Raw genomic sequence first — 20,277 nt, 5'->3', positions numbered from 1 at the left:
ATAAGGTCAGAAGTGAGGATGTTCACTGTTGATTGCACTATGTTCAGCACCACTCACAACTCTTCAGATACAGAAGCAGTCCAAGTTGAAATGGAATAAAATCCGGACAATTTTCAGGCTTGGGTTGACAAATGACAAGTGACATTCATACCAGATGCCAAGCAATGACCATCTCCAGTAAGAGATAACTTAACCACTTCCATTGACTTTCAGTGGCATGACCATCATTGAAACCCCACTGTCAACATCCTGGGCATTTTTGTTGATCAGAAATTGAACTGGAATCATCATACATTTTTTTTATTCATACATAGGACATGGATGTTGGTGGCCAGGTTGCATTGCCTGCCCCTACTAGCCTGGAGGGCAGTTAAAAGTCAACCACATTATTATGGTCTGAAGTCACATGTTGACCAGACTGGGTAAAGACAGCAGTGATAATGGGAACTGCAGATGCTGGAGAATTCCAAGATAATAAAATGTGAGGCTGGATGAACACAGCAGGCCAAGCAGCATCTCAGGAGCACAAAAGCTGACGTTTCGGGCCTAGACCCTTCATCAGACCCTCTGATGAAGGGTCTAGGCCCGAAACGTCAGCTTTTGTGCTGCTGAGATGCTGCTTGGCCTGCTGTGTTCATCCAGCCCCACATTTTATTATCTGGGTAAAGACAGCAGTTTACTTTCCTAAAGGACATTAGTGAAATAAATAAATATCTTCTCAATAATCATTCCATGGTCACCAGTAGACTCTCAATTCCATATTTTTATTGGAAACAAATTCTACCATCTGCCATCATGGGATTTGGAACCCAGGTCCCAAAAACATTACATGGGTCTTTGTATTAATAGCCTAGCAATGATGCCACTAGGGATCTCCTCCCCCTATACAAATACAGTGGCTATAAGAGCAGGTTAGATACTAGAAATATTGAGGTGAGTAACTCACCTCCTGACTCCCCAAAATATCTACAAGGCACAAACCATACACCATGGAAATAGACCCTTTGGCCTAAGTAGTCCACATCAACCATATTCCCAAACTAAACTAGTCCCATCTGCCTGTGCTTGGCCCATATCCCTCCAAATCTTATCTGTTCGTGTACTTATCCAAATGTCCTTTAAATATTGTAATTGTACCCGCCTCTACCACTTCCTCCAACAGTTCATTCCATAGACGAACCACTCTCTGTGTAAAATTGTTTCTGATCATGTCTTTTTAAAATTTTTCTCCTCTTACCTTAAAATATGACCCCTAGTTGAATTCCCCCAACTTAGGGAAAATGCCTTTGCTATTCACCTTAGCTATCCTCCTCTCGATTTTATAACCTTAATAAGATTACCTCTCAACCTCCTATGGTCCAGTGAAAAAAGTCCCAACCTTTCCAGCCTACTTTTATAGCTCAAATCTGCCATTCCCACAACATCCTGGCAAATGAACACTGTCTAGTGCAGTAATAGGGCATTTGTTAAGATTCTGTCCCATCCTCAGGACTTCCCAGGACAGCACCAACAATTTAATATCTTTGGCAGCACAGTCACTAATATTGCTTTGGCAAATTGTGGTGGCCAATTTACACAGCAAGATCCCAAATGGGATGACTGACCAGTTGTTATCTCTTTGCTGGTGTGGGTTGAGGAAGAGATGTTTCCTGGCTGTTACCCACACACGACACTCTCAAGAATCATTTATAGTGGTGTGAACAGGTAGTAGAGCCTTCAATGCTTCATTCGAACACTAGCTCCTGCGCTCATACAGCAATGCCTTGGCAATGCTCTCTCGAACGACACACTCAAATCCAATATTTGGACTTTTCACTTCCTGCCTTTGATTTGCATGGTGGCATGGTGGACAGTTGAAAAATTTGGTTTTGGAAATTAATTTAATAGCTGTGATAGTAGAAATTTGGCTGAAATGTCCTACAGGAGATTGGGAAAGTGGAGATGTTTAAAATTACTATTAGATAATGTTGGAATATGAAAGCCAATTTATACACAGCAGGATACCACAGATTATAATGTGATAATCATCTTACCTCATGTCATTTGAGGGATTACCATTCCTTAAGCCACTAGGGATATGTGATTTACTCTTCTTTGACTGCTGCTCTCTGAACTTTTATATCCACCTGAGAGAGAAAACAGGATATTTATCTGAAAGGTGGCACCTCTGACAGTGCGGCATTTGCTCACTCCTGCAATGGAATATAAGATTACACTTTTGTAACGAAATTATGATTGACAAAGCTTTAAATCACAAATGTTACGAGGACATTAAATTAGAGCTTCATAATCTGCATGATAGTCAATTGGGCACTCTCTGAAATCTATGTGATTTATTGATAATTTATAATCTGCCAAAACCTAGTTTTCCAACTGATAACTTCACAGACGTTTAGCATACTAGCCGTTTTCTTTCTCTTCAGGAATGAACATTAAACGTTCCAAAATTGTTAAGCTTTTAGATGAGATGTTATCCAAAGCCTATTCTTTAAGGTTGTCATAAAATATCCCATGATGCTGCTTCACAGAACGGAAGAGTGCTGTCTCTGATCTTCTGGCCAATAATTATCCTTTAATAAATATCACCAAAATGTTTGTGGGAGCTGAGTGTGCAAATTGACTCAGTGATAATGGGAACTGCAGATGCTGAAGAATCCAAGATAATAAAATGTGAGGCTGGATGAACCCTATCGCAGCAGATGAACCTGCAAATTGACTGTTGCATTCCCTACATTGTGCTCGAGATATTTGGCTGTGAAATGTTTTGGGACATATTGAATCAATCTAATTTTTCACTTTACCAATTAATAAGGGAAAAAGTTAATTGAAATCTGGTTGTTAATGATAACAATCATAAGATCAATCGTCATCAGAGATTGATTAACTCTGTAAGTTACTTGATTGAAAACTGTAAAACACATTACAAGTTTTCAAACAGACATGACAACAATCCAACCGATTGCTGCGGGCCAGCCTGCAGACTCACAGCAGACTACCTGCCAGGCAGAATTACAACATTGTGTACCCACACTACAGTCAGTCCTGAAAGATAAAATTTATTTAAGACAAGATGAACAGCAACAACACTGAATTCATAATTTAAAAACAGAATAATGGGTTGTTACTACAATGTTGAGGAGTTTAAAAAATGGAGTGGGTGGTAGCAGAGTGAAACTCCACTTTAGCACAATGAGCATGCATAGGAAAAATGACCTGCATTTATATTGCACTGCCCATCATCTTAGAACATCCCGAAGTGTTTCACAGTCAGACTGATATTAGAGGCTAATAAAGCAAGTTCGGAGGAATACAACAACATCAATAAATGCAATGAGGGTTGGAAGATAGTAATGTTGTAAGAGAAATTGGAGGCTAGAATTGAGAGATGGGTCACTAAATGTCAAGCTTTTTAATATTTCAGCTCTCTGATGAAGGGTCTAGGCCCAAAATGTCAGCTTTTGTGCTCCTGAGATGCTGCTGGGCCTGCTGTGTTTATCCAGCCTCACATTTTATTACCTAATATTTCAGCTAGTTGGGTACAAATTCTGCACTGTGCCTTTATCACTGCGCAAGTAGGTTGAAAATGTGTAAGGGTCAAACCATGGTGGCAAGGGATGGGGTTAGTGAGGACTTCTGCTGGTGTTGATGGGTCAGTAGTGGCTTCAGCCAAGACTTCCATCTTAGACAGAGTAAAGCCTGTAGCAATTTAGTTCTGAAGAACAATCATAGTGGACTCAAAGAGTTAATGCTATCTCTGTCTTTCCACTGATGCTGCCCGACCTGCTGAGTTTCTCCAGCACCTCCTGTGTCTTTCTTTACTTAAGGATATGGAATCTGTTTAATATGAATTTAAAAATAATTTCAGAACGCAACAAATTTCAGTCTATTCATGTATAGAGAATCCTGAGCTCAATCTCACTCTCTAGGGTGGCATGGTGGCTCAGTGGTTAGCACTGCTGCCTCAAAGCATTAGGGAGACCAGTTCAATTCCACCATCGAGCAACTGTCTGTGTGGAGTTTGCACATTCTCCCTGTGTCTGCATGGGTTTCCTCCTGGGGTGCCCCAGCTTCTTCCCCCAGTCCAAAAATGTGCAGGCTAGGTGGATTGACCATGCTAAATTGCCCGTAGTGATCAGGGATATGTAAATTAGAGGCATGGGTCTGGGTGGATGTTCTGAGGGTCAGTGACATCTCGTTGGGCCAAACGGCCGTTTTTCACACTGTAGGGATTCTATGATCTTTTACTCCCATTTTTCAGACACAACAAATTAATTTTCCAATGTTTTACTGATCCAAATTGGATCACTGATTATCTCGCCTTTCCTAAGTTTTCTGTTTGGGTGCAGGATTAGTTTTGTATGCCAATATTCCACATGATCACAAACTAAATAAACAATTACTACATAATTCTGTAACTTTAAAGTTATTCTTAGTTCATGTAGGTTATTATCCATTGTATATATTATCAAGATGGAGTGTACCCACTTTTTTCACAAATTTATCAAAGCATCCCATTAACTGGGATAACATTGGATATAGTTATTGGGAAAATTCTGATAAATGAAGTTACAGATTGTTCATGTGTTATTGTGGTATATTCTAATGATTTGGTTTGCACCTCAGAAATGTGTGTTTAAGCTGTGTTGGAGAACCTGAATACAGAACATAGGCTGACATTCAGATGCGTTACTGAGGGAACACTGTCTTTTAAATCCAATGTGAGACTGACGGCCCATCAGGCGATACAGTTCAATGTTACAGATTGCCAGGGCATTCTCCCTAAATTTTGACCAGTACTGAGTACTCAGTTAAGGTCACCCAAAACAGATTAACTGAACACACTTATAGTTGAAGAGATCTGACTGCATGTGGGCTCATTTGCCCATGAAACAACAAAGGTTATCTCAACCTATGAATTACATTGTGATGCCCTGACAATGGAAAAGTCCTACAATAGTGTAGGTCTTTCCTGAATGTCATCTTTAGATTGAATAATCTCAGGTATACCAAAGCAAATTGTAACTAATTTGGTGGTAAAATTGACATGTACAATTTCACGGGTGGCTCAGTGGCTAGCACTGCTGCCTCACAGCACCTGGGACCCAGGTTCGATTCCACCCTCAGGTGGCTGTCTGCTTGAAGTTTCCACTTTTTCCCTGTGCCTGCATGGGTTTCCTCTGGATGTTCCAGATTCCTCCCACAGTCCAAAGATGTGCAGGTTAGGTGGGTTGGCCATGCTAAATTGCCCATAGTGTCCAGGGGTGTGTAAATTAGGTAGGTTATAGGGAGAATGGGTCTAGGTGAGATGGTCTGAGCGTCAGTGTGGACTTGTTGAGCCAAAGGGCCAGGAACACTGTCTGGATTCTATGAACTATGAACCTTCATTTGTCCAGATGAAATTCCTCTGGCTGCTGTTCTACCAAGTGGCCTGTTAATTGTTAATAGCTCATGGCAGTGTGACACATTTTAATCCTGGTTTTCTGTTGGGTTGGGTTAGTGCATCAAGGAAAGAAGTTATAAACTCCTGCTGATGGTTTAACAAACCGCTTTCCAGGTTTCAAATTTAATGCTTATGGCCTTGTTGAGTCCCATCTCAAATGAAATACTATTTTTAAAAAAGTACATCACAAGCTCATAACATTAACATATTGTTGCAGTCAGTTTTCTCGATTTGGCCTGGCTCTTGTGCAATGAAAGTAACAACCATAAAGCTACGGTTAAGAAATATCAGCCTCATATTTTGATAAGGATGTTGTATTTATTTTTCTCTCCAGTGGGTTTCATTCTGAAAAATCCCCATTCCAAAGGTCCCAAAGCATCTCCAAGAGACCAAGCGCCAAAACAATTTATCGTAAGTGTTAGATTTTTGTTACCTTTATAAGTGAAGCAAGGAGATTTTGGCTATAACCATGGCTATTTATATAACACAGGTCTTTAGCATTACATCTGGCATTGTAAGCATTATTCTGTCTAGTTTTCTCAGGCATTTCTCAGTGCCATGTGATGTAGATGGAATTAGTTAAATGTTGGTGTGTGTGAAGTTGGGGAGGTCGAACAGAGCATGCGAGCAAAACAGCTTTTGCAAAAGCTTGTAGTCACTTCAGCATTGTAACATTCTGACCAGTGTTATTATTGATAATAACATAGGTGTGTAGAGCCTCCTCTTCTGGTTAGCTACCTGATTGCATATCGCCATGCACATTTGGGTGTGGCAGAGTTGAGGAACTTTACCCTCGTTCATGGGCTGCTGGATTGCAAAATCCCATCTATGACATATTGCTTGAACCACTTTGTGGCCTTCCGTTGTAGATTCCCCAGGGCCGCCACACCATTTTCACTTATAGTGGAGTCTTCCCTATCTCTCATTCAATTCTTTCACCCAGGATTACCAGTGATGGCAAAGTGAGGGTTTTTCTTGATCATGAGGATTACAGATTGTGGTGATGTATACATCTGCTGTTGATAATGTCCTACAGAAACTAGAACATGAGGAAGAGGAGTGGGCCATTCAACGCATCAAAACTATTCCACCATTCAACAAGATTATGGCTTATCTTCTATCTCAACTCCAGCTGCTGCATTATCCCAATTTCCCTTAATTCTGCTTGTACCCAAAAATCCATTTAATTCATCCTTAAACATCCTCAACAACTGACCATCTGCTGTTCAGTGATGTAGAAAATCTCTTCACCCGCAACTGTTTGAGTACAGAATTTGCTCCTCATCTCAGTTCTGATTGGATGATGCCTCAGTCTGAGATGCTGATTTGTAATTCTAGATCTCAACCGATAGAAAGCATTTTCCAGCAGCTACCCGATTAGGATTTTGCATGTCGAAGTTAAGTTTTGAACGGTATGAGAAATAGATGGCTATCCTATCAACAGATTGTCAATTGGCATTCCTACTATGCGGGCTTAGACATTATATGCCAGTAGGTGCAAAAACACAGTGTTCAGTCTCATTTGCAACTGCTCAGATAATGAGATAGACTGTATTTGCATGCAGCAAGATCTGGATAATATTTCTGGCTTATGCTAAGAGCTAAATAGCACACACTACACAAATGCCAGGCAAAGACCAGTTCAAGCTAGAGAAAACCTAACCTTCTCCCCTTGATATTCAATGCCACAACAATCATTGTATTTTGTACCATCAACTTCTGGGGATTGCCATTAACCAGGAACTGAATGGGACTGGTCATATAAATGCTGTGGCCACATGAGTAGGTCAGAGACCTGGAATTCTGAGGTGAGTTACTTGCCTCCTTACTCCCCAAAACTTTTCTTCCATCTACAAGGTACCAGTCAGGAGTATGATGGAATAATCCCCACTTGCCTGGATGAGAAAAGCTCCAACAACACTCAATAGGCTCCACATTATCAGGGACAAAGCAACCCACTTGAGAAACACCTGCATCCACCACCTTAAATGTTCATAAAACAACAAATGTGGAATTGAGAGCCCAAAGGCCTTGAAACCATTGCTGATTATTGGAAAAATCTATCTGGTTGACCAATGTCTTTTAGGGAAGCTAACAGCCCTTCTTAAATAAAACTCAGAACCGTGGATTCTGGAGATCTGAAGCAAAAGCAGAAATTGCTGGTGAACCTCAGCAGGTTTGGCAGCATCTGTGGGAAGAAAGCAGAGTCAACGTTTCGAGCCCAATGACTGATGAAGATTCGTCAGGCTCAAAGCATTAACGCTGTTTCTCTCTGCACAGTTGCTGCCAGAATTGCTGAGTTTCGCTAGCAATTTTTATTTTTGTAACTGCCATCCTTATCTGGCCTGCTCTAGACCTGAAGCAATGTGGTTGATTCTGAATAGTCCTATGGCGATGTTAGGGATGGACAATAAATGCTGGCCAGGCCAATGACATCCACATCCCACGAATGAATTAAAAGAATGGTCAGAGCCTGCCATTTGAGAGATGGGATTTGATGCAGTTCACTATCTGGTGACTTTCCGTCATTCCCCATTCCTTGATCAAAAGGATATCTGCTGGCGGATGTTGCTCAGGGAGGTAATTAACAAATGAGGCAATTTCACACAAAGGGACAAAAGCATCACTGAAGGAAAGATCAAAGCCAATCTTGTGTACAGATAATGTCCTTCATGTTAAAACTTACTTGTGCTGCTATTGCAATCTTGACTCTAAATGCATGCTAATGATTGATTTCTCTTACTATTCAACAGAACAAAGAAAGGCCTATGCACAAACTCTTAACTCCATGGAAAATTTCATTCAGTACCGGGTGGAGGTCTGTGTCACTGATTTTTAAAAATATTTTATAAGTTTTTTAGGGAATTGCTAGGGTATTATAGGTCAGGCCCAATGCGCTATAATAGTTTGACAGAATCACTCTAATGTTAGATAAATAATTAACTGTAACTCAGATGGTAGCCACCTGATTTCTAGATCTGTTGGAAGGCCGTGGGTACATTGCCAAATATTGATGGTGGAAAACCTAATATTGTGTGACAACATTGCAAAGACAGTACAACATGGTATCATTGACACACTTTAGAATGAAGATTGTGACAGGCTCACATCAATGGCAGTCTGTTTTCAACATATGACAGTATAACATTATTATAAGGTTGTAAACCTTGAGTACTCCGTGATGAAACTATGGCTTTAACAGGTATATTTTGACCTGGCTTTATTTTTGAAGAGAGTTTTAAGGCAGAGGTAGTGAGCAGTCTATGCAGAGCTATTAGTGTAAACAGTTTGTGAGGCCTACATTTTTTTTTAAGTAGAGACAATAGAAGCAGCCTGAATGGGTGTGGTCAAGCTCTCACAGAACTAGGATATTTTAATTTTCCAATAGTACTTCTTGCCAGGGTCTCAGCAGAGTTTGGAACGTGCAATGCACCCCTTCCTGCTGCAAACTCTCAGAGTTTTCTCTTGATGGTTTTCCTCTGGAGCTGTGAAAATTACATGTGAAGCATTCTATTGTCTTGTCTTTGCCTTTGCTGTAGGCGTGTTTATGGGATGTTACTATATTGGAACAGATACTGTTTAGCAGTAAAATAATCTATCATCCTGCAAAGCTTTCAAATTGAATTAAGTTGGTCCAATTTCCTCTTTCTTTTATTGTATTTTAACTATAATGTAAAAACAAAGTGTGTTTTGCTTTAAATCTGGTAGGTTGACCAATCAAATTGCATCAGAACGCAACTCCTTACACTTACTTTAAAATGAGAAAAGTTAAGGTCTAGGCTATTTTCTGAATACATTGCTAGAGTGGAATAGATGGCAGGGTTCCCATACCAGCTGAATACAACACTGGCCTGGGTCTTATTGTCCCAGCCTCCCACCAGGGCTTGACGCATTCAAATTCCTCTTTGGGAGAAACCTCTCATCGGATCAGAGCTTTCAAAAGTTTGGGTCTTGTTCAGTGGCCTGGGTGGGTGTCAAAAAGGAGGCGTTAATTGGAAAGGGTAAACGGAAGAGGTAGCCACCTCAACATCATCAGTCAAAATATAAAATCCCAGTGAGTGAAAGGATCTCAGGGGGAATAAAAAGACAATCTTGAAGTGAGGAGACAAAAAGTGTACCTCAGCTCACTTGAACTCATTGCTATCTTTTAGCATTCCAGCATTCACGTGATGTTTACTGTAATTTTTGTCTGAATTCTGTGTGCAGCACCTGATTACCTGCGACCTCAACTCAAAGGAGATGGCGACAGTGGATCACTGCATCAACAAACTAAAGCTGCTTGATGCCAAGGGTAAAATCTGGGGACAAGATATGATCCTGCAGCTGAATGATGCTACTTTCAAAATGGTTGACATTGAGACCAAGGTAAAGATTCCTTGAAGAAGTCAGCAATTGCCAGCACAGTCAGAGGAGTAGTGGGAGATGCTGATCATCCAACCCAAACTCTATTCCCACTGTCTTCCCAAGCCCCTTGATCCCTTTAGCCAGAAGAACTACATCTGCCTCCTTCTTGAAAACATTCAATGCTTTGTCCTCAACCGCTTTCTGCCACAGGAAATAGCACAGGCTCACTACTCTCTGGGTGAAGATATTTCTCCTCATTCCAGGCCTAAATGATTTACCCAATATCCTTAAACTATGACCCCTGTTTACCCCACTGGCCCCTCATTCTGGAACCTCCCAGGCACCGGGAATGTCATTCCCACATTTAGACTCTCTAGTCCTGTTAGAATTTCATAAGTTTCTATGAGGTCAATCATCCCTCCCACCTCACCTATTCTTCTAAACACCAATGAATATAGTCATCACCAATCTGTTCTCTGTTCATACATAAGTCCTGCTAACTGGCAAGGCTTTGTTGCACTGTCTCCCTAGCCAGAACATTCTTCTTCAGGTTCAGAGACCAAATCTGCACACAGTACTCCAGGTATGGTCTCACCAAGCCCTGTGCAGGCAGGAATGTCAATCTGAAGTTACACTCCTATTAGCCATGATCATATCGAATGGTGGAGCAGGCTCGAGGGCTTCACTACCTTCCCCTGATCCTCGTTCATATGTTTATCTGGTTGTAACTTGATTTGTTTGGGTTACAGGCAGATGACAACTTGCGGGACCCTTGATCTAATTCAGATACTGTGTAAGCTATTGGAAGAATTAAGGCCAAAATGTATTGTTTTTGATGTCTGTAGCTAAGATCTGTGTATCATTCACCTTTCTGTTACTTCTAAAGAAGCATTAAGCCATGAGAAATGAATTGTTTTCTTACGCGTATCAGGCAAGGGAGGTCTTTTGAATGTTCCCTGCTGATATCATGATTCCCTAAATATTCACATGCTGCAAGTCCTGGACCACACCCAGGTTTGGAAAGGCAAGCGACAAGTAATATTTGTATCAAACAAGTTGCAGGTAATGACCATCTCTGAGAAGAGAGATTCTAACCATGGCTCTATGACATCCAATTGTATTACCATTACTGAGGACCGTACGAATGACATCCTGGGGTACTGTTTACAAGAAAGTCAACTGGACTAGTCATATAAATACAATAGTGACAAGAGCAAGTCAGAGTAACTCACCTTCTACTCGCCAAAGTCCGATATATACAAGATGCAAGTCAAACGTGTGATAAATGAGTGTAAATGAGTGATAAATGTGCGTAGCTCCAACACTTGAGAACTGAACACCATGCAGGACAATGCAGCCCACTTGACTGGCACCACATCCACAAACTTTCATCCTCTCTACTACTGACAATTAATAGCAGTATCTAAATCATCTACAAGATGCATTGCAGTAATTCACCAAGCCTCCTTCAATAGCACCTTCCAAATCCATAACCACAACCATCTGGATGGACTAGGGTAGTGGATACGTGGGAACTCCATCACCTGCAAGTTCCAAGGAGAATGTGTAAACTCCACACAGACAGTGGCCCGAGGCTGGAATTGAATGTGGGTCCCTGGAGCTGCACGGCAGCAGTACTAGCCATTGAGCCACTATGCCGTGTCAATCTGCCGTGGATAGTCAATGACTCAGCATTCACATTTCACTTCAGATAAAAAATTCTGAAGTTTTACAACCCTCTGACAGACGTAATTTCTCTTTAACACTGTTTTAAATGGCTCAGTCATGAGGAAATGCTTAATTGCTTGATAAAAGGCTTTCTTTATAATCAATAAATCAACCAGTCACAGAAGGAGGCCATTCAATCCATTGTGCCTGTACTAGCTCCCTTCTAGAGCTATCCAATGAATTCCACTGCTCTGTCCGTTCTGCAAAGATCTGTAGTTTCTTTCCCTGTAGATTTTTATCTAATTCTGTTTTGACTCTCTCTATTGCACTGTCTTCCATGGCAGTTTCTGGTTGCAAATATACTTGGGCTGGTTAAAAAAAATGTTACCTCATGTCATCTTGAAACCCTTTTTGTGAGTGACTGTGCTAAATGTTACTTCAAATTAAAATCCAAAAAGTGACAGGCCTTTAAAGTAAGTGTATTAAAAGATCCTGTCCTTCTGGTTTGTACTCGAGAGATGGATATTTGCAAATGCCATTTTGTATTTATCTCTTTGGTCAATTATCTAGGATGATTTGGAATTCTTCCCCATTGAGAGTATTCAAGGCAGTCAGGCGATTTTAAACAGCTGTATCTACAACTCAGTGCTGGCCATCACTATTAAAGACAGGAGCAAGAAGAGCACCTGTGTGTACCTGTTCCAGTGTGAGGAAGTCTCTGTGAGTATGCATTAAAAGAAAGCTAAGGGAAACGGGACGATACTTTGTAAAATGCTAAGTGTAATGAGCTCTGATACTCTGAGTGCGGGCGGTGACTGAGTGGTAATGCTACATTCCCTCTCAAACCTTATAAAGCAATAAGAATGTGAGTTTAGAGCCCACCACACCAACAGGAGGCATTTGAATATTTAATTGTAAACTATTCTGGAATATAAAAGTTGTCTTCATAACGGTGACCATGACAAACTGTGGTTGTGAAAACTCACTGATGTCACTCAAGTGACTCCGGTTTCACAGGTTTGACTGTTTCTGTGCTGTACGACCATGACTGAAATAACTGAGAGCTCATCAGTGCCAGGACAAATAGGGATGCTGGCCTTGTCAGTCCTGCTGACACACCATGAAAGTAAAACCAAAAAAGGCACAAGTCACATATTTAAAAATATATACATTTACTCTCTCTTCACAGGGGGCTTCGAAGAAGTCTAAGATAATAGAACAGATGGGTCCCAATGCAGAGCATTGGAAAACAAGGCAATAATTCTCCTTATTCACGCTTTTCCCCTTTGGAGGACCGTGTAATTTCAGAAAGCTGGTTAATAACCTGAAAGGCCACTTCTTTCCACAGTCATTTCCAATAGACACAGACATAGATGCACACACAGACACACATGCACACACACTCACACTCACTCAGACACACACACACACACACACACGCACACCCACAGACACACTTACAAACTGTCACACACATACAACCCACAGACACAGACATGCACACTCATGCACAGACGTGCACACACAAACTCTCACACATGTGGACACCCACACACACACACACACACACACGCACACACACACTCACTCACAGACATATGCAAACACACACACACACACACACAAAAACACACACACGCATACACTCAGAGATACACACAAATGTGCGCACGCACACACACAGACACTCGCACACATCTGCAGACTCACACAAGTGCAAACCTACAGTTGGACACGCACTCACAGATTCACATACATGCCCACCGACACATACAGAAAAATTCAGCCAATAAAACAATGCATTTTAGTTGAGATATTCTTGTTTTCTAGTCGTCTCGGACCAGTGAATGAGAGAGTGATGAGACATTTTATTATAAATAACCTTAAATACAGCTTTACTGAGTATGCTTATCGCTGTACCTCTGATTTTATTTGAACAGGCTGATCTAATACAGACCGAAATTGTTAACATGCTCAGAGGGAAAAAAGAGGAAAGAGGAAACCAGGACATGCTGAGGTTTGTAATTCATAAGAACATAAAGAATAGAACAAGGAGGAGGTTCTGCATCTCCTTCGATCAGCTCTGGGTTGAATAACCTCATAAAATAACTCCAAAGAGGCTGATATCTTGTCATCACCAAGTCACCCCTTATATGTGCACAGAGAGCCCTTGATACTGCTCTGGCTTCCTCAGAGCCAGCTCTCAGAGTGAACAGAACCTCTGATACAACAAGGTGTGGAGCTGATTGAACACAACAGGCCAAGCAGCATCAGAGGGGCAGGAAGGCTGACGTTTCAGGCCAAGACTCTTCTTCGGAAATGGGGGAGGGGAAGGAGGTTCTGAAATAAATAGGGAGAGAGGGGGAGGCGGATTGAAGATGGATAGTGGAGAAGATAGGTGGAGAGGAAACAGACAGGTCAAAGAGGTGGGGATAGAGTAAGTAAAGGTGAGTGTAGGTGGGGAGGTAGGGAGGGGATAGGTCAGTTCAGGGAGACAGTCAGGCCTACGGGATGGGAGGAGGCTAGTAGGTAGGAGATGGGTGTGGGGCTTGAGGTGGGAGGAGGGGATAGGTGGGCAAAAGGACAGGTTAGGGAGGTGGGATGAGCTGGGCTGGTTTTGGAATGCAGTAGGGGGGGAAGGGGAGATTTTGAAGCTTGTGAAGTCCGCATTAATACCATTGGGGCTGCAGGGTTCCCAAGTGGAATTTGAGTTGCTGTTCCTGCAATCTTCAGGTGGCATCAAAGTGGTGCTGCAGGAGGCCCAGGATGGACATGTCATCTGAGGAATGGGAGGGGGAGTTGAAATGGTTCACGACTGGGAGGTGCAGTTGTTTAGTGCAAACCAAGCGTAGGTGTTCTGCAAAGTGGTCCCCAAGCCTCTGCCTGGTTTCCCCAATGTAGAGGAGGCCACAACGGGAACAGCAGATGCAGTATACCACCTTAGCAGATGAGCAGGTGAACATCTGCTTGATGTGGAAAGTCTTCTTGGGGCTTGGGATGAGGGTGAGGAGGAAGGTGTGGGGACAGGTGTACCACTTCCTGTGGCTGCAGGGAAAAGTGCTGGGTATGGTGGGGCTGGAGAGGAGTGTGGAGCGGACAAGGGAGTCACAGAGAGAGTGGTCTCTGTGGAAAGCAGAGAAACAAAGAAACCTACAGCACAGGAACAGGCCCTTTGGCCCTCCAAGCCTGCACCAATCAAGATCCTCTGTCTAACAGTGGGGAGGGAAAAATTTCTTTGGTGCTTTGGGCTGCAGGGTTCCCAAGCGGAATAAGAGTTGCTGTTCCTGAAACCTTCGGGTGGCATCGTTGTGGCACTGCAGGAGGCCCAGGATGGACATGTCATGGAGAGGAGTGTGGAGCGGACAAGGGAGTCACAGAGTACCACCCCACCAGCCTCAGAATCCAACGCATCATCCTCCGACACTTCCACCATCTGCAATCTGACCCTACCACCAACAAAATTTTTCTGTCCTCACCCTTATCTGCTCTCCAGGGGGACCACTCTCTCTGTGACTCCCTTGACCGCTCCACACTGCCCTCCAGCCCTACCACTTTTCCCTGCAACCTCAGGAAGTGCTACACCTGCCCCCACACCTCCTCCCTCACCCCCATCCCAGGCCCCAAGAAGACTTTCCACATCAAGCAGATGTTCACCTGCATATTTGCCAATGTGGTATACTGCATCTGCTGTTTCCATTGTGGCCTCCTCTACATCAGGGAAAACAAGCAGAAGCTTGGGGACCACATTGCAGAACACCTGCGCTTGGCTTACACTAAACAACTGCACCTACTGGTCGCAAACAATTTCAACTCCCCCTCCCATTCCTCAGACAACATGTCCATCCTGGGCCTCCTGCAGTGCCACAACGATGCCACCCGAAGGTTTCAGGAACAGCAACTCTTATTCCGCTTGGGAACCCTGTAGCCCAATGGTATCAATGTGGACTTCACAAGCTTCAAAAATCTCCCCTCCCCCTACAACATCCCAAAACCAGCCCAGTTCGACCCCGCCTCACTAACCTGTTCTTCCTCCCACCTATCCCCTCCTCCCACCTCAAGCCTCACTCCCATTTCCTCCCTCCTAACTTCACCCCACCCCCTTGACCTGCCCATCCTCCCTGGACTGACCTATCTCCTCCCTAACTCCCCACCTACACTCATATTTACTGGCTCCATCCCCGCCTCTTTGACCTGTCTGTCTCCTCTCCACCTATCTTCTCCTCTATCCATCTTCTATCTGCCTCCCCTCCTCTCCTCTCCCTATTTATTTCAGATACACCTTCCCCACCCACCGCCCCCATTTCTGAAGCAAGGTCTATGCCCAAAACGTCAGCTTTCCTGCTCCACTGATGCTGCTTGGCCTGCTGTGTTCATCCAGCTCCACACCTTGTTATCTCAGATTCTTCAGCATCTGCAGTTCCTACTATCCCAGAATCCCTGACACTCATGTTTATAATCTGTCAGCCAGAGCTCCCTGATTGGTCCAGATTGACATTCCTGATCAGCGAATTGCTATTCTGTGAGGTCCACCTGGCTGACCTCGTTACAATCATTACACCCTGGCTAACTCTTTACCTTAACTTTCTCTTAACGTTCCTTCATCTCTTGTTTCTATCAGTGATTAAAAGCGCTTAAGAATTTTCTCATGCGACGTGTGTGGCACTGGCCAGGCAACCATTGATTGCCCAGAGGACATTTAAGAGTCAATCACAATTCTTTTGTTTTGAAGTCACAATTGGGCCAGACTTGGTAGCAATTCCAGATTTCCTCCCTTAAGGGACACAAGTGAGCCAGAAGAGTTTTTTTTTCAAGAATTAATAGTGGCCACATGTTAGCCAATAGGCCATCTTTTTGATTACCTTCAAATTTCACATGACTTGGCCCAAAGTCCCAAATGTTAGTATGGGCTTCTCCATCATTAGTCTAGTGACATTATCACAATCCTATCATTGCCCTTTAATTTTAATACTGCACTTATAACTTTAATAACTGAACATCCACAGAATTCCAAAGATTTGTAACCACTGAGTGGAGAAATTTCTCCAATTTCAATCCTAATTAGCAAACCTCTTATTCTTAGACTACACACTCTTATCTCTGGGCTCTCCAGCCAGGGAGACACAGCCTCTGTTCTTCAAACCTGTCAAGCCCTCTCAGAATTTTACATGTTTCATGATCACTTCTAAACTCCAGTGAATGTACACCCATTCTGCTCTTGAAAAGACAGTTCTTTGACTGCAGGAATCAATCCACAGATTCTGGATGAAGATGGTGCAGTGGTAATATTCTGTATTTAAAAATGAAGAGACTCTGAGCTAATGCTTCAGTTGCACGAGTTCAAATCCCATTGTAGCATTTAAATTCAGTTAACGGAATTTTAAATCGAGTGATGGTATCTGTGGTCGTCATCATGTGATCTTTAAAGAAAAAAGAAAGTGTCTGTTTTAGCAATTTGATCCTTAGTTTCAGCATGGGCCTTGTAAGATAATTGGGGATAAGTCATAAATGTTGACTTTGCCAATAAATTCCACACTCCATCATTGAATTTTGAAAAAGTCTTTGGTAGACTATTCTTTGCAGGTGAAAAGGTCAAATCTCTGTACTCTAATCCAGATCTGACTTGGAATCTATATTACTGCTGCAAAAGCTCTTTACACTTACACCTTCATGAAGTGATTTCATAGTTAATTTATAAATTGAATTTTAAATACATATTTTGATTTTATTCATTCATGGGACATGGTTATCACTGAAAAGGACAGCATTTATTGCCCATCTCTAGTTGAATTTGAGAAGGTTTTGGTAAGCTACCTTCTGCAATACAACTTAGGCCATTTCAGAGGGCCAGTTATGAGTCGACCACATTGGTGTAGGTTTGGAGTCTCGTGTAGGTCAGACCAGCTGAAGATGGCAGATTTCCATCCCCAGGTTATTTATGAATCAGAAGAGCTTTAAAGAGAATCTGGTAAATTTCTGTATATTTTCTAATCAACCTGTTCAGAGATGTTGTAGCACACCTCTAGAGCAGATGGGGCTTGAGATAAGACCTCCTGACTCGACGACAGGGACACCACCATTGCTCCACAACAGCCCATCCAACAGTTTCCTAATCACCATTGTGTAAATTGGCTTTTGTCCCCTTAATTGCAAATTCTACTTAATCAGTTGAATTTAAATTACTTAGAGTCATTTTGGGAGTTAAGCTCATGATCCAGTTGATTTAGTGCAGGCCTTTGGAGTACGAATCCTGCATCAATACTCCCATGCAACTATACTGGTACATCAGGGCTTCCACATTGAAATCCTGAGGAAAGTGTGCCAAACACAGGAGGAATCTGAAATAATAAGATGAATAATACCTGTTGAAAACTGCTATATAGTCATACAGAAGCAGATCTTTTGATCCAAGTTAACCATTCAGACCAATTTCCTAAACTAAACTAGTCCCACTTGCCTGTGTTTGACTCCTATCCCTCTAAACCTGTCTTTTCCATATACCTATCCAATGTCTTTTAAATGTTGTATCTATAACTACTTTTACCATTTCCTTGGCAGATCATTCCACATAGAAACCAATCTCTTTGTGAAAAAAGTTGCCCCCAATGTCCCTTTGAAATCTTTCTGCTCTCACCTTAAAAATATGCCCCCACCCTAAGGAACACCTTTGCTGTTCACCTTATCCACGTCCCCCATGATTTTGTAAATCTCGACAAGGTGACTCTTCAACCTCCTATGTTTCAGCGTAAAAGTCCCAGCATATTCAGCCTCTCCTTATAACTCAACCCTTCCAGTCCTGGCAACATGCAAATAAATCTGGAATTTATAGTCCAAGGATGACCATGAAATCATTGTTGATTGTGAGAAAAAACCCATCTGGTTCACTCATGCCCTTCAGGGAATGAAACTGCCATCCTTACCTGGTCTGGCCTACATGTAACTCCAGACCCACAGCAATGTATTTGACTCTTAACTGCTCTTTGGGTAATTAGTGATGGGCAATTAATGCTGCCTAGCCAGCGATGCCCTCATCCTGTGAATGAATGACATAAAAATTTCTGAGCCCTCTTCAGTTTAATAATATCCTCCCTATAACATGGCGACAAGAACTGTACACAATACTGCAAAAGTGGCCTCACTACTTACACCAAAGGTTGTTCTGATCAGTAATGCAGTGCTTGAAAGAGTGGTGACAGAAAATTTAATAAAAATCTTTGCGAGGAAACAGAAAAAAAGGGGAAAAAAATAAGACCAAAAAACCATAAGACAAAGGAGCAGAAATTAGGTCATTCAGCCCATTGAGTCTGCTTTGCCATTCAATTATGGCTGATAAGCTCCTCAACCCCATTCTCCTACTTTCTCCCCATAACCCTTGACCCCCTTGATAATCAAGAACCTACCTATCTGTGTCTTAAATGTACTCAATGACCTGGCCTCCACAGTGTTCTGTGGCAGTGAATTCCATAGATTCACCACTCTCTGGCTGAAGATGTTTCTCCTAATTTCCAAATTAAAAAGTGTTCCCTTTACTGTAAGGCCGTGCCCTCGGGTCCTTGTCTCTCCTACCAATGGAAACAACTTCCCAACATTCACTCTGTCCAGGCCATTCAGTATTCTGTAAGTTTCAATTCGATCCCCCATCATCCTTCAACACTCCGCTGAGTATAGACCCAGCGTCCTCAAATGTTCCTCATATGTTAAGCTTTTCATTCCTGGGACCATGCTTGTGAATCTGCTCTGAACTTGCTCCATAACCAGTATATCCTTCTTGAGATATGGGGCCCAAAACTGCACACAATGCTCCAAATGTGGCCTGACCAGAGCCTCATAGAGCCTTAGAAGTACATCCCTGCTTTTATATTCAAGTCCTCTCAAAATAAATGCCAACATTCCTAACTACTGACTCAACCTGCAAGTTTACCTTGAGAGAATCCTTGACTAGAACTCCCAAGTCTCTTTGCATTTCAGGTTTCTGAATTTTCTCCCCATTTAGAAAATAATCCATGGTTTTATTCTTCCTACCAAAGTGCATGATCTCTCATTTTCCCACATTGTACTCCATCTGCCACTTCTTTGCCCACTCTTCTAACCGGTCCAAATTTTTCTGCAGCCTCACCACATCTTCAATACTACCGGTCCTCTACCTATCTTTGTATCATCTACATAGCCATTACACCTTCAGTTCCTTCATCCAGATCATTAATGTGTAAAATGAAAAGTTGTGGTCCCAATACTAACCTTTATGGAACACCACGTGTTACAGGCTGCCATCCTGAGGAAGACCCTTTTAACCCCACTCACTGCTTTACGGCAGACAGCCGATCTTCCATCCATGCCACGGAGAGATACTCTAGGTTACAAAGGGACATTGATAGAATGCAGAGCTGGGCTGATAAGTGGCAGATAGTGTTTAACCCTGGAAAGTGTGAGGTGATTCATTTTGTAAGGACAAACTTGAAAGCAGAACGCAGGGTTAGTGGAAAGATTCTTGGCAGCATGGAGGAGCAGGGGGATCTTTGGGGTCATGTCCACAGTTCCTTGGAAACTGCCACCCAGAGTTGTTAAGGAGGTGTATAGTGTGTTAGCTTTCATTACTAGAGGGATTGAGTTCAAGAGCCGTGAAGTTATGCTCCAGCTACACAAAAGCCTGGTTTGGCCACATCTGGAGTATTGTGGCCAATTCTGGTCACCTCATTTCAGGAAAGATGTGGAAGCATTGGAAAAGGTGCAGTGGAGATTTACCAGGATGTTGCCTGGAATGGAGGGAAGGTCTTATGAGGAAAAGTTGAGAGAGCTAGGGCTTTTCTCTTTAGAACGATGAAGGATGA

At 42.5% G+C, this 20,277-nt stretch overlaps 2 protein-coding genes across 3 annotated transcripts in view; one reads left to right on the top strand and one right to left on the bottom strand.

Moving 5' to 3' along the window:
• Nucleotides 1-11,468, bottom strand: part of pik3c2b (phosphatidylinositol-4-phosphate 3-kinase, catalytic subunit type 2 beta) — a 218,279-nt gene extending 206,811 nt beyond the window's left edge. The window contains exons 1-2 of one of the 2 annotated variants that reach the window (XM_048553065.2): nt 11,017-11,468; nt 2,034-2,126 (exon numbers count right to left, since the gene is read on the bottom strand). The gene's annotated coding sequence lies outside the window, so the exon portion shown is untranslated. The remainder of the gene's footprint in view (nt 1-2,033; nt 2,127-11,016) is intronic. The other variant, XM_059653333.1, reaches the window with a different exon arrangement.
• Nucleotides 1-20,277, top strand: part of LOC125462747 (epidermal growth factor receptor kinase substrate 8-like protein 3) — an 87,159-nt gene that overhangs the window by 28,241 nt on the left and 38,641 nt on the right. The window contains exons 3-7 of the mRNA XM_048553068.2: nt 5,775-5,851; nt 8,194-8,258; nt 9,647-9,805; nt 12,023-12,172; nt 13,393-13,469. Coding sequence (XP_048409025.2) covers nt 5,775-5,851; nt 8,194-8,258; nt 9,647-9,805; nt 12,023-12,172; nt 13,393-13,469 — 528 coding nt within the window. The remainder of the gene's footprint in view (nt 1-5,774; nt 5,852-8,193; nt 8,259-9,646; nt 9,806-12,022; nt 12,173-13,392; nt 13,470-20,277) is intronic.

Source organism: Stegostoma tigrinum, chromosome 21 (genome assembly GCF_030684315.1).
Source record: "Stegostoma tigrinum isolate sSteTig4 chromosome 21, sSteTig4.hap1, whole genome shotgun sequence".
NCBI lineage: Eukaryota > Metazoa > Chordata > Chondrichthyes > Orectolobiformes > Stegostomatidae > Stegostoma > Stegostoma tigrinum.
The sequence above is the reverse complement of the archived record's forward strand: the minus strand, read 5'-3'. Positions and strand labels throughout refer to the sequence as shown.